A 13,887-nucleotide genomic window follows, 5' to 3' on the forward strand; every position below is an offset into this window, starting at 1 on the left:
TTTGAAATAAGGATTTATAGTTTTTTTGTTATATAATGAGCTTGGCTTTTATGGAAAAATAGTAAACATTAAATAAACAAAAGAAAAACAGCCAAAATCGACCAAAATGGTGATGACTTAATCAGCTGATCACAAGTGTATATACAAAATGATTTTTATATTAACGATATCAAACCAGTTTACAATGAATTTTAAATATGCTCTGTCAAAATGACATTTTAATATGCCTTACGTACATATGTACCTTTGTATACAATAAGAGTTTAATAAGAAAAATTTTTTGAAAAAATTTAAAAAGACGTTTTTGGGTAGGAAATGACGTTTTTCAGACCAAGAAGGACGTTTTCTCATGCCGAAGAGCTGGCAACACTGGATCCGATAACATCATCTTCAAGGCGAATTTGTACAATTTTATAAATTCGTCTTGACCATCTTGTATAGATTCGCCCAAGGCGAATTAATATAAGGTGGTGTTACTAGCTCAGCTGATTTTGTGTATGTGTTTCGCCGCACGGCTTCTGATATCAAATTGAAAAATTTTGTTTGAATTTCTATACACACTCTTACAGATTTTGACAGTTTATGCCGCCAAAGCAAAAACAAAATACATGTAGATTTTTGTTTTTGTACTCCTGCTATCACCTTATATTAATTCGCCTTGTACAAAACTTGTACTGGCGAATTTAGATTTTCGCCGCGGTCCTTCTGAATGTCAAAATGATGTGTTTGGTGTAGTATGAATTCGCCTTGTTTACAACAAACACATCATTTTGACCGAAGCGAATTTATACAAGGTGATTTTCAAGGCGAGATTCAGTAAGCAGTCTCTAGTCACTTATAATGACTTTTCGCGGTGAACATGGATTTTGAGACTATTCGGTATTCAGTAAGCTGTCTCTAATCTCAAAATAAAGTCACACATTTGTCAGCTGGCTCTGAGCTGGTCACAAAAAGAAAGAAAGATTCTTTGATTTCTTTTTTATTAAAATCTAAAGATAATGTACAAAAATAAAACTAACAAAAAAAAAAACAAATAAAAATAAGTAAAATAAGTCTGTGCGCCCGAGGAGGATTCGAACCCGGATCTCTCGAGCGGCAGTCTAATGATCGCAACAAATTATTAAAAATCAAAGGCATTGTAATTTAAATATGAATAAGAACTTTTACCGACCGCCGTCCTTATTCATACCAACACTAATATCGCGGAAGCCCGGTGACTTTTCTACGGAACCCTCTGTCTTAAAGCTTTCAGCTACACAATTCAGCTTCACTACACATTTTTAATGAACTTTTTTAAAATAAAGAAAAATTAAAGAAACACAAAACTAGCTGTAAACAGCTAATCGATGTATTTGACTATTTAAAATATTTGGCGCGAATTTTCGTTTATCCATTTTGACAGCTGCAAGTTTCTGTTAGTAAAAAATTTACTAGCGGAAATTAGCAGGAGAGACAAAAAATTGAGAGCGTAAGACAAGGAGAGAGCAGTTAGTTTCTGCTGGTTTTTTGGGTTAAGAAACGAATTCCAGCAGAAATTAGTGATAATTTGTGATAATTAACTGTTAAGAAACAAAGCTTATATTTATGTTATAACTTGCAAGTAATGCATGCTTTCTTGTACTTTGTCAGCTTTCATTTTTTGCTCACTTTTTTTTTCCGCCAAGCAATTTTATGTGTATAACCTGTCAAAATTTTACCTAGCCCCATGAGCTACGGAAAATTTTGAAGTTCGTATTCACCACGAGAAATGTCAAAATTTACCCTTTGCTGAATACCCAAATCTCATGCCCAAATCATCTAATGTCACACAATTAGTCACTTATTTCTAGTCACAAGTTTAATGATTTCAGATAAGATTGAATTACTGAATACCAGCGCTACAGTTGGATGCACACTTATTCGTTCATAGATTGTTCCATATCTGACATGTTGTGCAACAGACCTTATTAAAACGGATTTCGAAATCCGGCAACTCATAAGAATTATTTCAGGTGTAGTATGACATTTTCCTTGCATATTTTGGAAAATTTTACGAGGTTGTAGACGAGCAAAAATTTGCCAACAATGTTTAAATAAATAGTGACAAAAGCCTTTTAAGCTTTTATTTGCATACAAAAAGGTGTATTATAGTTGTATACAAAAATTTTATCAGCTGCTGCATGCATGCAGGACTTGGCTTATCAAGAGGTGCGACGATTTCCTCTAGTATTGCATGATAGGTACACAAAAAAACTTTCCAGCTGGTGTCATTCGAGAAAATTAAAATAAAATATCTATTTGTATGGTATCGAAAAATAAACAAGTGTAATTCGATACAATTTGTACTGTCGCATAAATCGTAATTATGTTATACTAATGAAAAATGAAGCAAGTTTAATTTTCTGAAGTTGCTGTTCGCTAAACCTATTTCGTGCTGTATAGGATTAACAAAATGCCAAAATAATAATATTTCTGAATTACGTATATAGCATCTTTGCACTCTTTAATGGAACCACTGTAAAATTAAGTAAATATACTTAGGGTGATACTACATCGAGCTTACGTGCGGGTAAAAGCACAGCCTGGCTGAGCTGATTGCACTGTAACTAATCATCTGCACCCCTTCCCTTACGTGGCCAAAACTCGATAAGGTGAGTGTACAACGGTTGTGATTTGATGACGCATTCAACGCTCATAAAAAAGCAAGGCGCAGCAGCTTCAGTGTATTAGAGAGCTCCCGTTTTTTTAAGAGCAGAACTACTGTTTATCATTATCATGCTATGTTTCTAATTTTTAATATATGTTAATATATAAATGTTTATCATTATAGATAAAAATATATATATATAAAAACCAAAGAAAGCACTTGAAATGGCAGGCGTGCCTCCTATAGCACCGCTTCTGTGCAGCACTCCGCCACCAATTGATTTTGGTGAAGAGGACGACGATTCCGGTTTGCCGCCCACTTTAACACTTGAAGACGAAGATGAATACGGTGATTTCGCGTTCGCCGCAGACATAAATGAGAATGCAACAAATACTGATAGTAAGGAAATATTTGATAAAAACATTTTGATCACTAATTTTTAACACATTTAATATTTTTTATTTATTTCTAAAGTCCCCTCATTGCCACGCACGCCGCTGCAGTTCGAACTAAGCTCATCCACGACGAGTGGCTTTACCGATGTACCACCAAGTTTAGAAGAGTGTGTTAATGCACCGATAACTCCACCTCCGCTACAAACTGAACATGACGTTTGTTCAGCCCGCGAGGAAGTTAAGCTAGAACTAATCGAGGCAATTAACTACAATATTGTAAGCAGAGAAACCAATCAAGAGCGTATTAGTGACGGTATAACTAATGTGGATGAGACTAGCAATACAAATGATTCAGTAACAAGCCACCCGCAACCAGAGAAAGACAATAATTGGGTTATTCACAACTTGAGTGACACCAAAATCACAAATGAAACTTGCGCGGAATCGGAAAGTCTACCCAAGTTTGCACACACTACAGATGCTATTACAACTAAAGAAAAAAGTGGAACTAAAAATGAATCGATATTGTCTAATGAGCAGGACATTAAAGCACAACCAAATGCTATAACGATATTTTCTGAAATTCCTCCTCCTTTGACTCAACTTGTGCTGTTAGAAGATATAGCAGACGACAGTAGCGATGAGGAGTGCCATCGATCTCCAAAAAAGTCCACCATATCAACAACGTCGCCCTTTACAAGCAGTGCTGACATAAATTCGGCGGATTTCTTTGCGATCCATGTCGTTGGCGCGCCGTCGTCACCAAAAGAAGACAAACCACTGACAAAAGTGGAGGATATAAATAGAAATAGCTTGTCAAACCACGATAATAACATCACCCATGAATTTGAAAATATTACTAAGACTACGCCCTATGGCAGCGAGCAACTTAATGACGATTTCGGTGATTTCGCAGATTTCGAATCGGCAACTGAGATTACAAACCCAACAACCTGCCCAATGAAGGCAGCCGATTCGAATGTGATAACCAAGAGTGACTGCAATGATGTCAAACCCGTAGGCGAGGTAAGAGGACTAATGTTGATTTTTGAAAGCTTCAAAAATACATTGAATATTTTTAACTGTTTGCAGCTCCCTGTAGAAAGTACTACCCAAAATAATGATGATGAGAATGATTTTGATGATTTCCAAGACTTTTGTTCGGCACCAACATCAGTTTCCGATACTAAACCAATTATATCATCGCAAAATTCAGAAGGTGTAGCAGCAACATGTAATGACGGGACTAAAAAGGGTATAGCACTAAATGAAAATAGTCTTGCAACGTTGAAAATTGATTCGGAATCTCAAGCAAAAGAAGTTGAGAATAGCGACGATGACGACTTCGGCGATTTCGAAGAAGCTTCACTTGCCATACCCACTTCTGAATTCACTGCAAATACTGCTATTATGAATACACATACGCCACCTGCGACCAGTGGAAATATAAGTGACCGTATAGGTTCGGTGTTAAAACTGATGTTTCCACCTGCAGATGAAAGTGTTGACAGCGATAAAGAAAGTACAGCGCCAGACGCTCTTTCCAGTTTGCAATCACCAAACGCCACACTTCCTTTTGAGTCGATAGAAGCTGCCAAAGCCTTGGAATTCCAGTGGCCGCAGTCGGAAATACGGCATGCGCTTGTACGCTCAATAGGCATTGATTCGAGAAACATTGTAAGAATGAATAATGCAGTCATATATTATTTATGCTTATTTAATAACTACAAACTATGCTAAATAAATAAATAAATAAATAAAATTAATAACTACAAAATAATTTCTGTAGCTCTTTGGTGAGAATTGGAATCCATCAATGCCCCGTTTTGCTGCCAATCTCAGTTTTAATCCGCTAAAGCCATTGAAACCACAAACAGTCAACCCGTCAACAACAACAGCAGGCATCGACTCGGAACATTACAGCAATGGCAGTGACGTTAGCAACTACTCTATGAAAACGGATGTACCTGATGTTGAGTTTGATTGGCAAAGCGCCGGTCTAGTGAACCCACTTGACGGTAAGTTTCATCATGTAAACTGACTACTTAACTGGTGTAATTTAAAATGAATACTTACACTTAAAATTTTAACGCTATACCAAGCAAAAATCTACAGAAACGCTTCCTCTGCAAGCTATTTAAATATATTGAGCTTTATACATCTTGCGTTCTTTTTTTATTATTTCGAAACTGAATTTTGTTTTCAGTCGCTTATTTTCTGCATCATTTATTGTCTATGCGCATTTCTCCCCTGAAATCTGTAATTAAGTTTTTTTTTTTGTTTACTTGCGAAGGCTTTTAATTGCTTAATATATCTATTTATATTTACAAACTGCATGGAAAACGCTTCATATTTAACTACGGCACTGTGCTATAAAGAAAAAAATAAAGTTCGCGTGTAAAATGTGTGTAAGTTTAAAATGTTTACAGAATTTCAATGGCTTTCCTGCTGCTAGAAACAGTAATGCTTGCTTTAGTTTTTAATTAACATTTAAATATACATGTTCCTCATAACTAACTTTTTGTAAAGTGATTTATAAATCTTGCGTTTTAAAATTTACACTTCGAAGTTAATTCACAAAGGCCCTAACCAACAAAGAGGTAGAGCTTTTTAAAAAGTGGCGTGTAGTTCCGTTGTTTTTGGTACTAAAACTTAAAAATTTTTATTGAAGGTTTATTTTAATATATTCTACCAAAATCTTTAAAAAACGCAGTTTCGAAAAAAGTGTTGGTTAGGGCCTTGGTGATTTAAGGTAACGATATCGATATCTGCTAGTTCGAAAACGCCCTAGCTCAGAAACCCTTTTAAGAACACCATTCCGCAGAATTTGATTGAAGAACGCCCTGTCACAGAATTTTACTTGAAAACACCCTATCTCAAAATTTGGTTGAAAAACGCCCTATCCCAGAATTCGGATGAAAACGCCCTATCTTAGCCGAAAGTACATTGAAAATGTGCTGAGATAGGGTGTTTTTGAATCAAATACCGAACTATAGCCATCTTCAATCAAATGCTGAAGTATGGTGTTCTTCAAAAATTTTCTGAGATAGGGCGTTTTAGAACTGGCTGCTGGCGGGCGATATAGGTCGACGTTCCACTCAGGTATCGATATTTACTTTGCCGAAAAAATTTGTACTTATAAACATTAAAATTAGTAAGCAGCCAAAAAAATGAGTAACAACCTAACCGGTCCAATCTATTTGGACTTTAAAAGTTTTGTGATTGCGAAGGTCAAAGAATACAGTTTTTTAAATTTTTAAAATGTCTCTTCTTGTCTTAGGTTATGCAAATTCCTTTTTGATTCTCGTTTTAAACACCTATTGTATTTTTAGAGAGTTTTTTTTTAACAATGTGGCTCACCAGTATTTGTACAAGGCATATTATTATATGTAAATAAGAAATCTGAAAATCATGATTTCATTTATTTTTCAAAAGGTTTCAAATATAGCAGTTAAAATTTACTTGATCAAGAATATCATTGCAAATGCTCTATATTATAATGAATATTATAATGAACATATATAAAGTTTGTTTATCGAAATTGTATACTTACATTTTAACTGTTATTTTTATTGAACAAAAAGTTTTGTTTTCAATGTATAATTTTTTATTAAACATACATACAAATATCTTAATGCAAATTTACCGTGCATGTGGCACTTCAAACGTAACTTAATTGTACAGACATGCCGCTATACGGATGTATACGTACATACATGTAAATGTATATGTTTGTATGCATATCTTGCGTTCTAGGTATTTAATGCCCTTGAATGGCCGACTATTTATGCTAGAAGCAACAGTTTTTGCATAATTACTTCCAATTTTATGATCATCACTGTTATGACGCTTTAATTTTGATTGTAATTTTATTTTCTACCAAAAAAATATCAAGCAAATCTATACATGGCTGCGAATTTCAGCGTATGCATGTTTGTTTATGTTTTTTAACCTAATCTTTTTACAGTTAGCTTGGTTGAAATTCAATTAAAATATTTATGCCTTCCCCATTATTATTTTTTTTTTTGATAAACGCTTTTAATATTGTAAAAAGTATTTTTGATTACCACTAACTAAGTTTTAACAAGTACTTAATTTGATTATTTTACAACCTTCGGTTTCGGAATTAACAAACACAAAATAACTTGTCTATCTGTCTAACAACACATGTCTATGTATGTAACACCCACCAACCAACCACTTGATTCTCTAATCAAACAATCAAATCAATGATGATGAATTACAAAAATGACTAGCATCACATGTTCACACTTTACTATTGGATCTAGACAAAGTTATGGTGATGGCTACTAAGCTTGATAACTTAACTGTTGATTCCTCCTTCTCTGCATGTGCAACAACGTTGGAACAAATAACGTCGACAACTACTCCAACAACAACCACAACAACAACAATAACAACCACCGCTAATTATAAATTAACTAACGAAATGAACCGCTTTCAATTAATGCCTTTAAATACTCAAATAATACAAACAACAACAACAACAACAACACCCGCATTGGTTACATCTGGTCAATTATCATCATCAATATCATCATTACCACCAACATTATTAACTTATAATAACAAAAATGTCTTTGCCAATTCTACGTCCGCTTCCTATTCCACACCACACAATACCAACACGTTTCCAAATCCTTGCACTTATCAAAATTGTCAAACCAATGCACGGGCTAATTGTAATACAACACATGTAAATCGTGGACTATGCGCTTCTCACTCTACAAATACTTATGCTTCACTTCATTCGCTTGTCGCTCAACGTACTGTTGGAAATGTCGTCACTATTGAACCATTAATGTACTTCAAAAATTTTACTAATCACATTTCGGCAACCCTCCATCAAAATCCAACGCTTAACATGATCAACAATAATACCATACATTCAAATTTAACCACTCACTTTGAAATGCCAACCTTTAAAACCGATCAACTATCAAATTGCATTTATGCACCGACGTTAAAATGCGACGATTTTTGCAATGATAATAACTTAACTAATAATCCACTGGAATTTGCCAACTTTCACTTAAAAACAAATCGAATGCCGGATTGTAGTTGTAAGTTAAAAAATTGTTGTTGTGGCATATTTTAAGGTATTTGCATCGTGTAGGTTAAAGTAGGAATATGTACCGCACCTGTTTTTTAATTGAATCTTTGCTTCCGAAAAACAATGCAGTAGCACCAATGGTGAAATTTTATTTGTGCTAAGATGGTCTGCTCACTATTCAGGCAAAAATTATCTTTACTAATTGTTTTAAAACAGTTAATTAAATATAAATAATATATCTACAATGCATTTAAATTGTTTTGTCATCGCCACTAAATCCTAAAAATCAGGCATGACAGAATGCATCTCCTCAGACTCACAGATGCCATGCAGACACACGTTACCTAACTACTAGACTCGACGGTGTCCATGACATTCTCACGCAAGCCCGATCTACGATCTACCACCCCCGTCTATGGGTCGGCATGGAATATTGATAGCTGCGGTCCAAGAGACGCAGTTGCCCATCAATTCAACACCTGAAATAGGTGCGCTCCTCAGAGGTAAAAACCGTATGGTAGTCGGTAACTTCAACGCGCACCACAATCTTTGGCATTCAAGCCTGTCGAATGATCGTGGGGGAATACACTTGGCTGAGCAGATAGACGATTAGACGTTCTGCACAATGAACGACGACCTTTTCTACCCTTCCCACACCAACCGACTTTCACGTAGGTGCGCGTAAGTTCCGAAGGTTTGTCACTGCAGCTTGCTTCGGACCCCCGTCCGAATTTTCTGGCGGAAGTGGCTGTTCTGATCGATGAGCGTGACAACCTTCGCCCCGAAGAAGTGGGAAGAGCATTTGAAGAGTGGTAACTTCACCCCTGGTGTGAGCAAGCTCTGGTCAACCGTGCGGTCACTATCCAACCCGACGAAGCGTGACGACATAGTCGAAATTTCCTTCGGCGACCGCGCCCTCCTTTCCCCGGTAACAAAGACACTTGAGGACTTGCTACTCCCGCACTACACAAACCACTCGATCCCAGTGAGGCAGCAGCATAAGTTTCGTAAAATGCTGTGCTGTGTACAACAGCGTTTAACGCCATAAACACCCATATAACTCGTAGCCTTAACCAAAACCGCCCCTGTGAGAGAACAGTCCTAGTACTGTTAGATCTGTCAAAGTCATTTGAAACCTTCAGCCATTTCAAGCTACTAAAAGACATTAAGGCTTCGTCTCTCCCACAGGGGCTCAAGCGGTGGTCGGCGAATTATCTGAGTGGTCGACATTTGTTGGTCATTTTTGGAGACAAAACCAGCAATCCGAGAAAAATGAAACAGGTTGTCCCACAGGGTGATGTCCTTTCCTCGCTTCTTTTTACATTTCAAAGCACCCTCAACTACCAGATGGAGTCTCGATTGTCTCTTATGCTCGATAATGGCGTCTGGGTATGGGATTGATGACTTGTGCTCGAAAGTAAACGGTTACCTCACCGAACTTTCTTGCGTCTTCACTACAAGGAGCCTAGCCCTCGCCCCAACAAAATCCCCGCCAACCCTTTTTACCACCTGGACAAAGGAGGTCAGACTGTAGCGGGGTATTCACGTCGATGGCAAACCAATTCCGACGGTGAGTAAACCGAAAATCCTCGGAGTTACCTTCGACCGTCTGCTCTCCTTCTCGGCACATATGTATAATTGTCAATCGAGTCGCCAGCTGGCAGCACCTGGGGCAAAGGCACAGGGCAACGTACAAGGCAATTGGGCGGCCGGTTCTAAACTATGCAGCGCCTGTGTGGTCGCTGGAGATAAGTAGCACGCGGTGGATGAAGCTACAGTTTTTCAAAAATACGACCTGTTTTAGCAGTACTGCCACTAAAACAACCACAACCTTATAAAAAAAAATGGTTTGAATGGTTACACTGTGTTTTTTTTTCAAAGTTGTAATCTAAAAATCGTCTTTCATAGCTTCCTGAGCGTTTCTTGGTATTCACTAAACATCCCTCCTTGTAGAAGCAGATATAACTGCATTTGCTTTTTATTGACAGGTTTTTCCGGTTTTATAGTGATCCAGTTAGTATAGCACTTATTTATTAAAAAGCCATTTGATTTTTTTTATACTAAGATGACTTCCTAGGAATAACCAATTTAAAGTACAATAAACAAATAGTTTCAAATAAGAAAAATATAGCTTTGTATTACTTACTAAAACGTAGCTTATTTTCAGGAAAGATCAAACATCATTTTAATACACGATTCTTCTGCAAACAAAGTTCATTAACACGCTTTAGCCACTAAAGATCCCAAAACGCATGATCTTGTTAAAAGAAAAAAAAAAAAACATTTATTTTGCAACTCCTCAAGTAAAATGTGCGTCGTATGCCCTACTTTACCCTACACACTTTTAAGTCTGAAAAAAAAATATAATAATCTATGCTACCATTAACTTTTTGTTAAGCACACATTTATAGATTTCGGTTTTTACAACACTACATTCTTCTATTAACACTTTGGTGGTAGATCGAATCTTACAAACATAATGTTAATATAACAAGTCATTTTTAAGCAAAAAACAAAACCGACTTCAATTCTCATATACAAATTTAAGAGTACCGTTAGTTTCTACATGATCTACATAAAAATAAAAAATATAAAAATATTCTGACGAATTGATAACCTTCTTCCTGTTTGAAGTGGGTTACAAATCAGTTTTTATGTATTGTAATTAAGATTAGCGAATATGTACGTGTACGTACATGCATCGTCATCATTAAAAAAGCTCATAGCGACTTTTTTCTATAGCATATTTTGATATCAGAATTGTCAACATATTTGACCTTTACATACACCATTAATGTAATGCTGGATTTCCACTAGGCATTAAATGGCAAAAATGACAAATGACAAAGTCGGTCATTAAAAAATAATCGCGTCATTACATTAAAAAAATAATCATTAAGATCATTTCCACATGGCATTTTTTTAAATGGCAGACATTTTTTGTCGTTTCAATGCCTAGTGGAAATTCGGCATAAGTAATGATCTATAAACAAAAAGTTAATTAGGGCAACTTTAGTGTAAAAATCGTTCGATATGGTACATTTTGTCTCATTGGACGTGTATCCAATTAATTTTGTCATCATATCGTGGTCATCAATGCAAATTACTGTATTTGACAAATTTCAGATTTCACTGGATAAGTATAAACCCTTTTTAAACCTGCTTGCTTGTAGGGTCACATTTGATATTTACTATTTTTTCATTTATACTAAATGGGTTTAATTAACACTATACAAATTTCTCAAGCTATTTGTTCAACATTTTGAATCACAAGTGATTTCACTTTTTACCTTCCTTTTATTAGCTCGGGATGTAACTATGTAATATTGATGCGCCTAAAAGATGCAGCGATTTCTATTCTCAAGTTACATACCTGATGACAGTACGAATGGCAATTATAATAGGAAGGTGCTAGTTTTTTAAACTATAATTTTTTACTTTTTATAATAGCATGTTATTGCTGCTTGAAATGATCTTCAAAGTAATGGTCACGGTCAAAGGCCATAATTGGACAACTTGTACGTCTTTTCCCAAATGGGGAAGGATTAAGGAACTTTCATGAAAGTAAGGAACATGAAAAAACTGTATTGAACCTTGAAATCTCCTTCAAAGTCAAGGTTAAGGTAAAAACCAAGGTCACCATCAGATTGCGGGCATAAAATCCTTCAATTTTCGTCCTCGCCCTTTTTTCCCTTTTGGGTACTTTCAGAGATAGAGTGGGTCGGATACTTTTTGAACACCCGGTATTCACAGGTCTATTGAAAACAAGTAAAAAAGTCAAAGTTAAATATAGTTTAATTCCCCTTTCCGAAAACTACCGCTACATGGTAAACAGGGGTGGTTTTACCCATATTTCAAATATCTTCGATTAACTTATAGGGCGGTATCACGCTCATTTTCCAAAATTCCATAATAATATTACTACTTTTCAAGGGATTGTTGCGAGTATCAATTTTGAGTAAATTAGCGTCCTTAAATTTCGAAATATTACAGTTTCAAGCATTTCTGAGATTTACCGTTATATGGAAAGTGGGCGTAATTTCAGTCCGATTTCAATTATTTTCAACACTTTGCTTTTATGTGGTAAGCACAATAATCATACCGGGTTTGGTACAAATTAATCGAACGGTTACCGAGATACACATATCTATGTGGTCATAAGTGGGCGGTGCCACACCCATTTTCTGAAATTTCGACATAAACGTATTTTTGCTAAATTATTGCAAACATCAATTTGGAATAAATTACCTTCAGTATTTACTTATTTATCGAAGATTTCTTTGTTCTCTAAATAACCGTTATAAGGGATGTGTGCGTGGTTATTGTCCGATTTGAAGAGTTTTCAGCTATTTGGTATGCTGTACCAAGTCCAACAACTGTGCCAAATTTGCGAGAAATCGGTGGAGCGGTTACCAATCATAAGTGGGCGTAGCTACGCCCATTTTCCAAAAATTTATAATATTATTTTTCGTAGTGGATCAGGACACAAAGCTTTTCTAGGCTTTAAGCCTGGATAATCTAAGACAGCCTATAAATACTCGATTCTTATAAGGCTGTTTTTCTTCTTGATTGCTCTCCACGAAATCAGTACCTTGGCGAGCAATATCGTTCCGGCAGTGGTCATGTACATAGGTCCAGTTGGTTAGCCTTTCTTCGGCCTCTACAAAAAATAAAAAATATATACTATGCCACACTTACCGTCTTTGTAACTTACCAGAGGCTTTATGTAACTGCAGTTAAGCCTTTGGTTTTTAGTTCGTCATACATATACATAAAACACCGTGCGACAGTCAATGTTATACACGAAAAAATCAATATATTCACAAAACGGGGGGCCAAATATAGTAAAACTGCGTTTTTAGTTTTTTCTCTCTGACGTCAGGATTTTTTTTTTAAAGAACCTTGAAATTTCTAGAATATGATTGCATAAAAAAATTATTCAAAAGATTCGGTGCATTGTAGAATAAGAATATGGGTATCAATTAAAACGAAAAATTCTGTAGAATAGGAAAAAAAATTTATTTTTGGGTGCATCAAGACGAATAAGTATTGAAAAGTCCTTTTAAAACTTTATCCTTGAATATCCTTGGAAATTTCCAATATTTATTTTTGAAAAAAATACATATGTCAAGGACTAATATGTATATTGTAACTATCAATATCTTATAAAGAGAAGTGTACATTTTTTTATCTAAAACGAATAACGCTAGAAGAACGAAATTCGAGGATTTGGTAGTTAACATATTAGTCCTTGACATATATTTTTTTCAAAAATAAATATTGGAAATTTCCAAGGATATTCAAGTATAAAGTTTTAAAAGAACATTTTCTAAACTTATTCGTACTGGTGCACAAAAAATTTAATTTTTTTCAATTCTACAGAATTGTTTCTTTTAATTGATACCCATTTTGTTACTCTACAATGCACCAAATCTTTTAATTTTTAAATTTTTTTATTTAATCATATCCTAAAAATTGTAAAGTCACAGTCAAAGAAAGAAGAATCCTGACGTTAGAGAGAAAAATTAAAAAGGCAGTTATACTATATTTGTCTCCTTGTTCTGTGAATATATTGATTTTTTCCTGTGTTTTAAAAATTTTTGGTTTTTGTCGCACGGTGTTATATATTCATATTAGGTCACTTTCTCTCTATCGTCAATATTAAATGGCAATTATTTAAATTACCATTACCCAACATATTTGAACCATCAAAGTGGATGCCACTACCACCAAATGCGTTAAAATATAAAAAGCTTTTTATATTTACTTATACAAGAAATATTTCGTTAATA

At 35.2% G+C, this 13,887-nt stretch overlaps 1 protein-coding gene across 1 annotated transcript; it reads left to right on the forward strand.

Annotated features, from left to right (window-relative positions):
* The first annotated feature begins 1,902 nt into the window (after positions 1-1,902).
* On the forward strand, positions 1,903-9,143 carry LOC118737276 (aftiphilin-like). Its single transcript, XM_036467680.1, has 7 exons — positions 1,903-2,630; positions 2,810-3,025; positions 3,101-4,047; positions 4,114-4,698; positions 4,811-5,039; positions 7,311-8,105; positions 9,082-9,143. Exons 2-7 carry the CDS (start codon positions 2,851-2,853, stop codon positions 9,141-9,143), a joined length of 2,793 nt encoding a protein of 930 aa, XP_036323573.1. The 5' UTR covers positions 1,903-2,630; positions 2,810-2,850.
* Positions 9,144-13,887: the final 4,744 nt, after the last annotated feature.

The sequence above is a fragment of the Rhagoletis pomonella genome, unplaced genomic scaffold (genome assembly GCF_013731165.1).
Source record: "Rhagoletis pomonella isolate Grant_MI unplaced genomic scaffold, Rhpom_1.0 Rhpom_scaffold_00004, whole genome shotgun sequence".
Lineage (NCBI taxonomy): Eukaryota > Metazoa > Arthropoda > Insecta > Diptera > Tephritidae > Rhagoletis > Rhagoletis pomonella.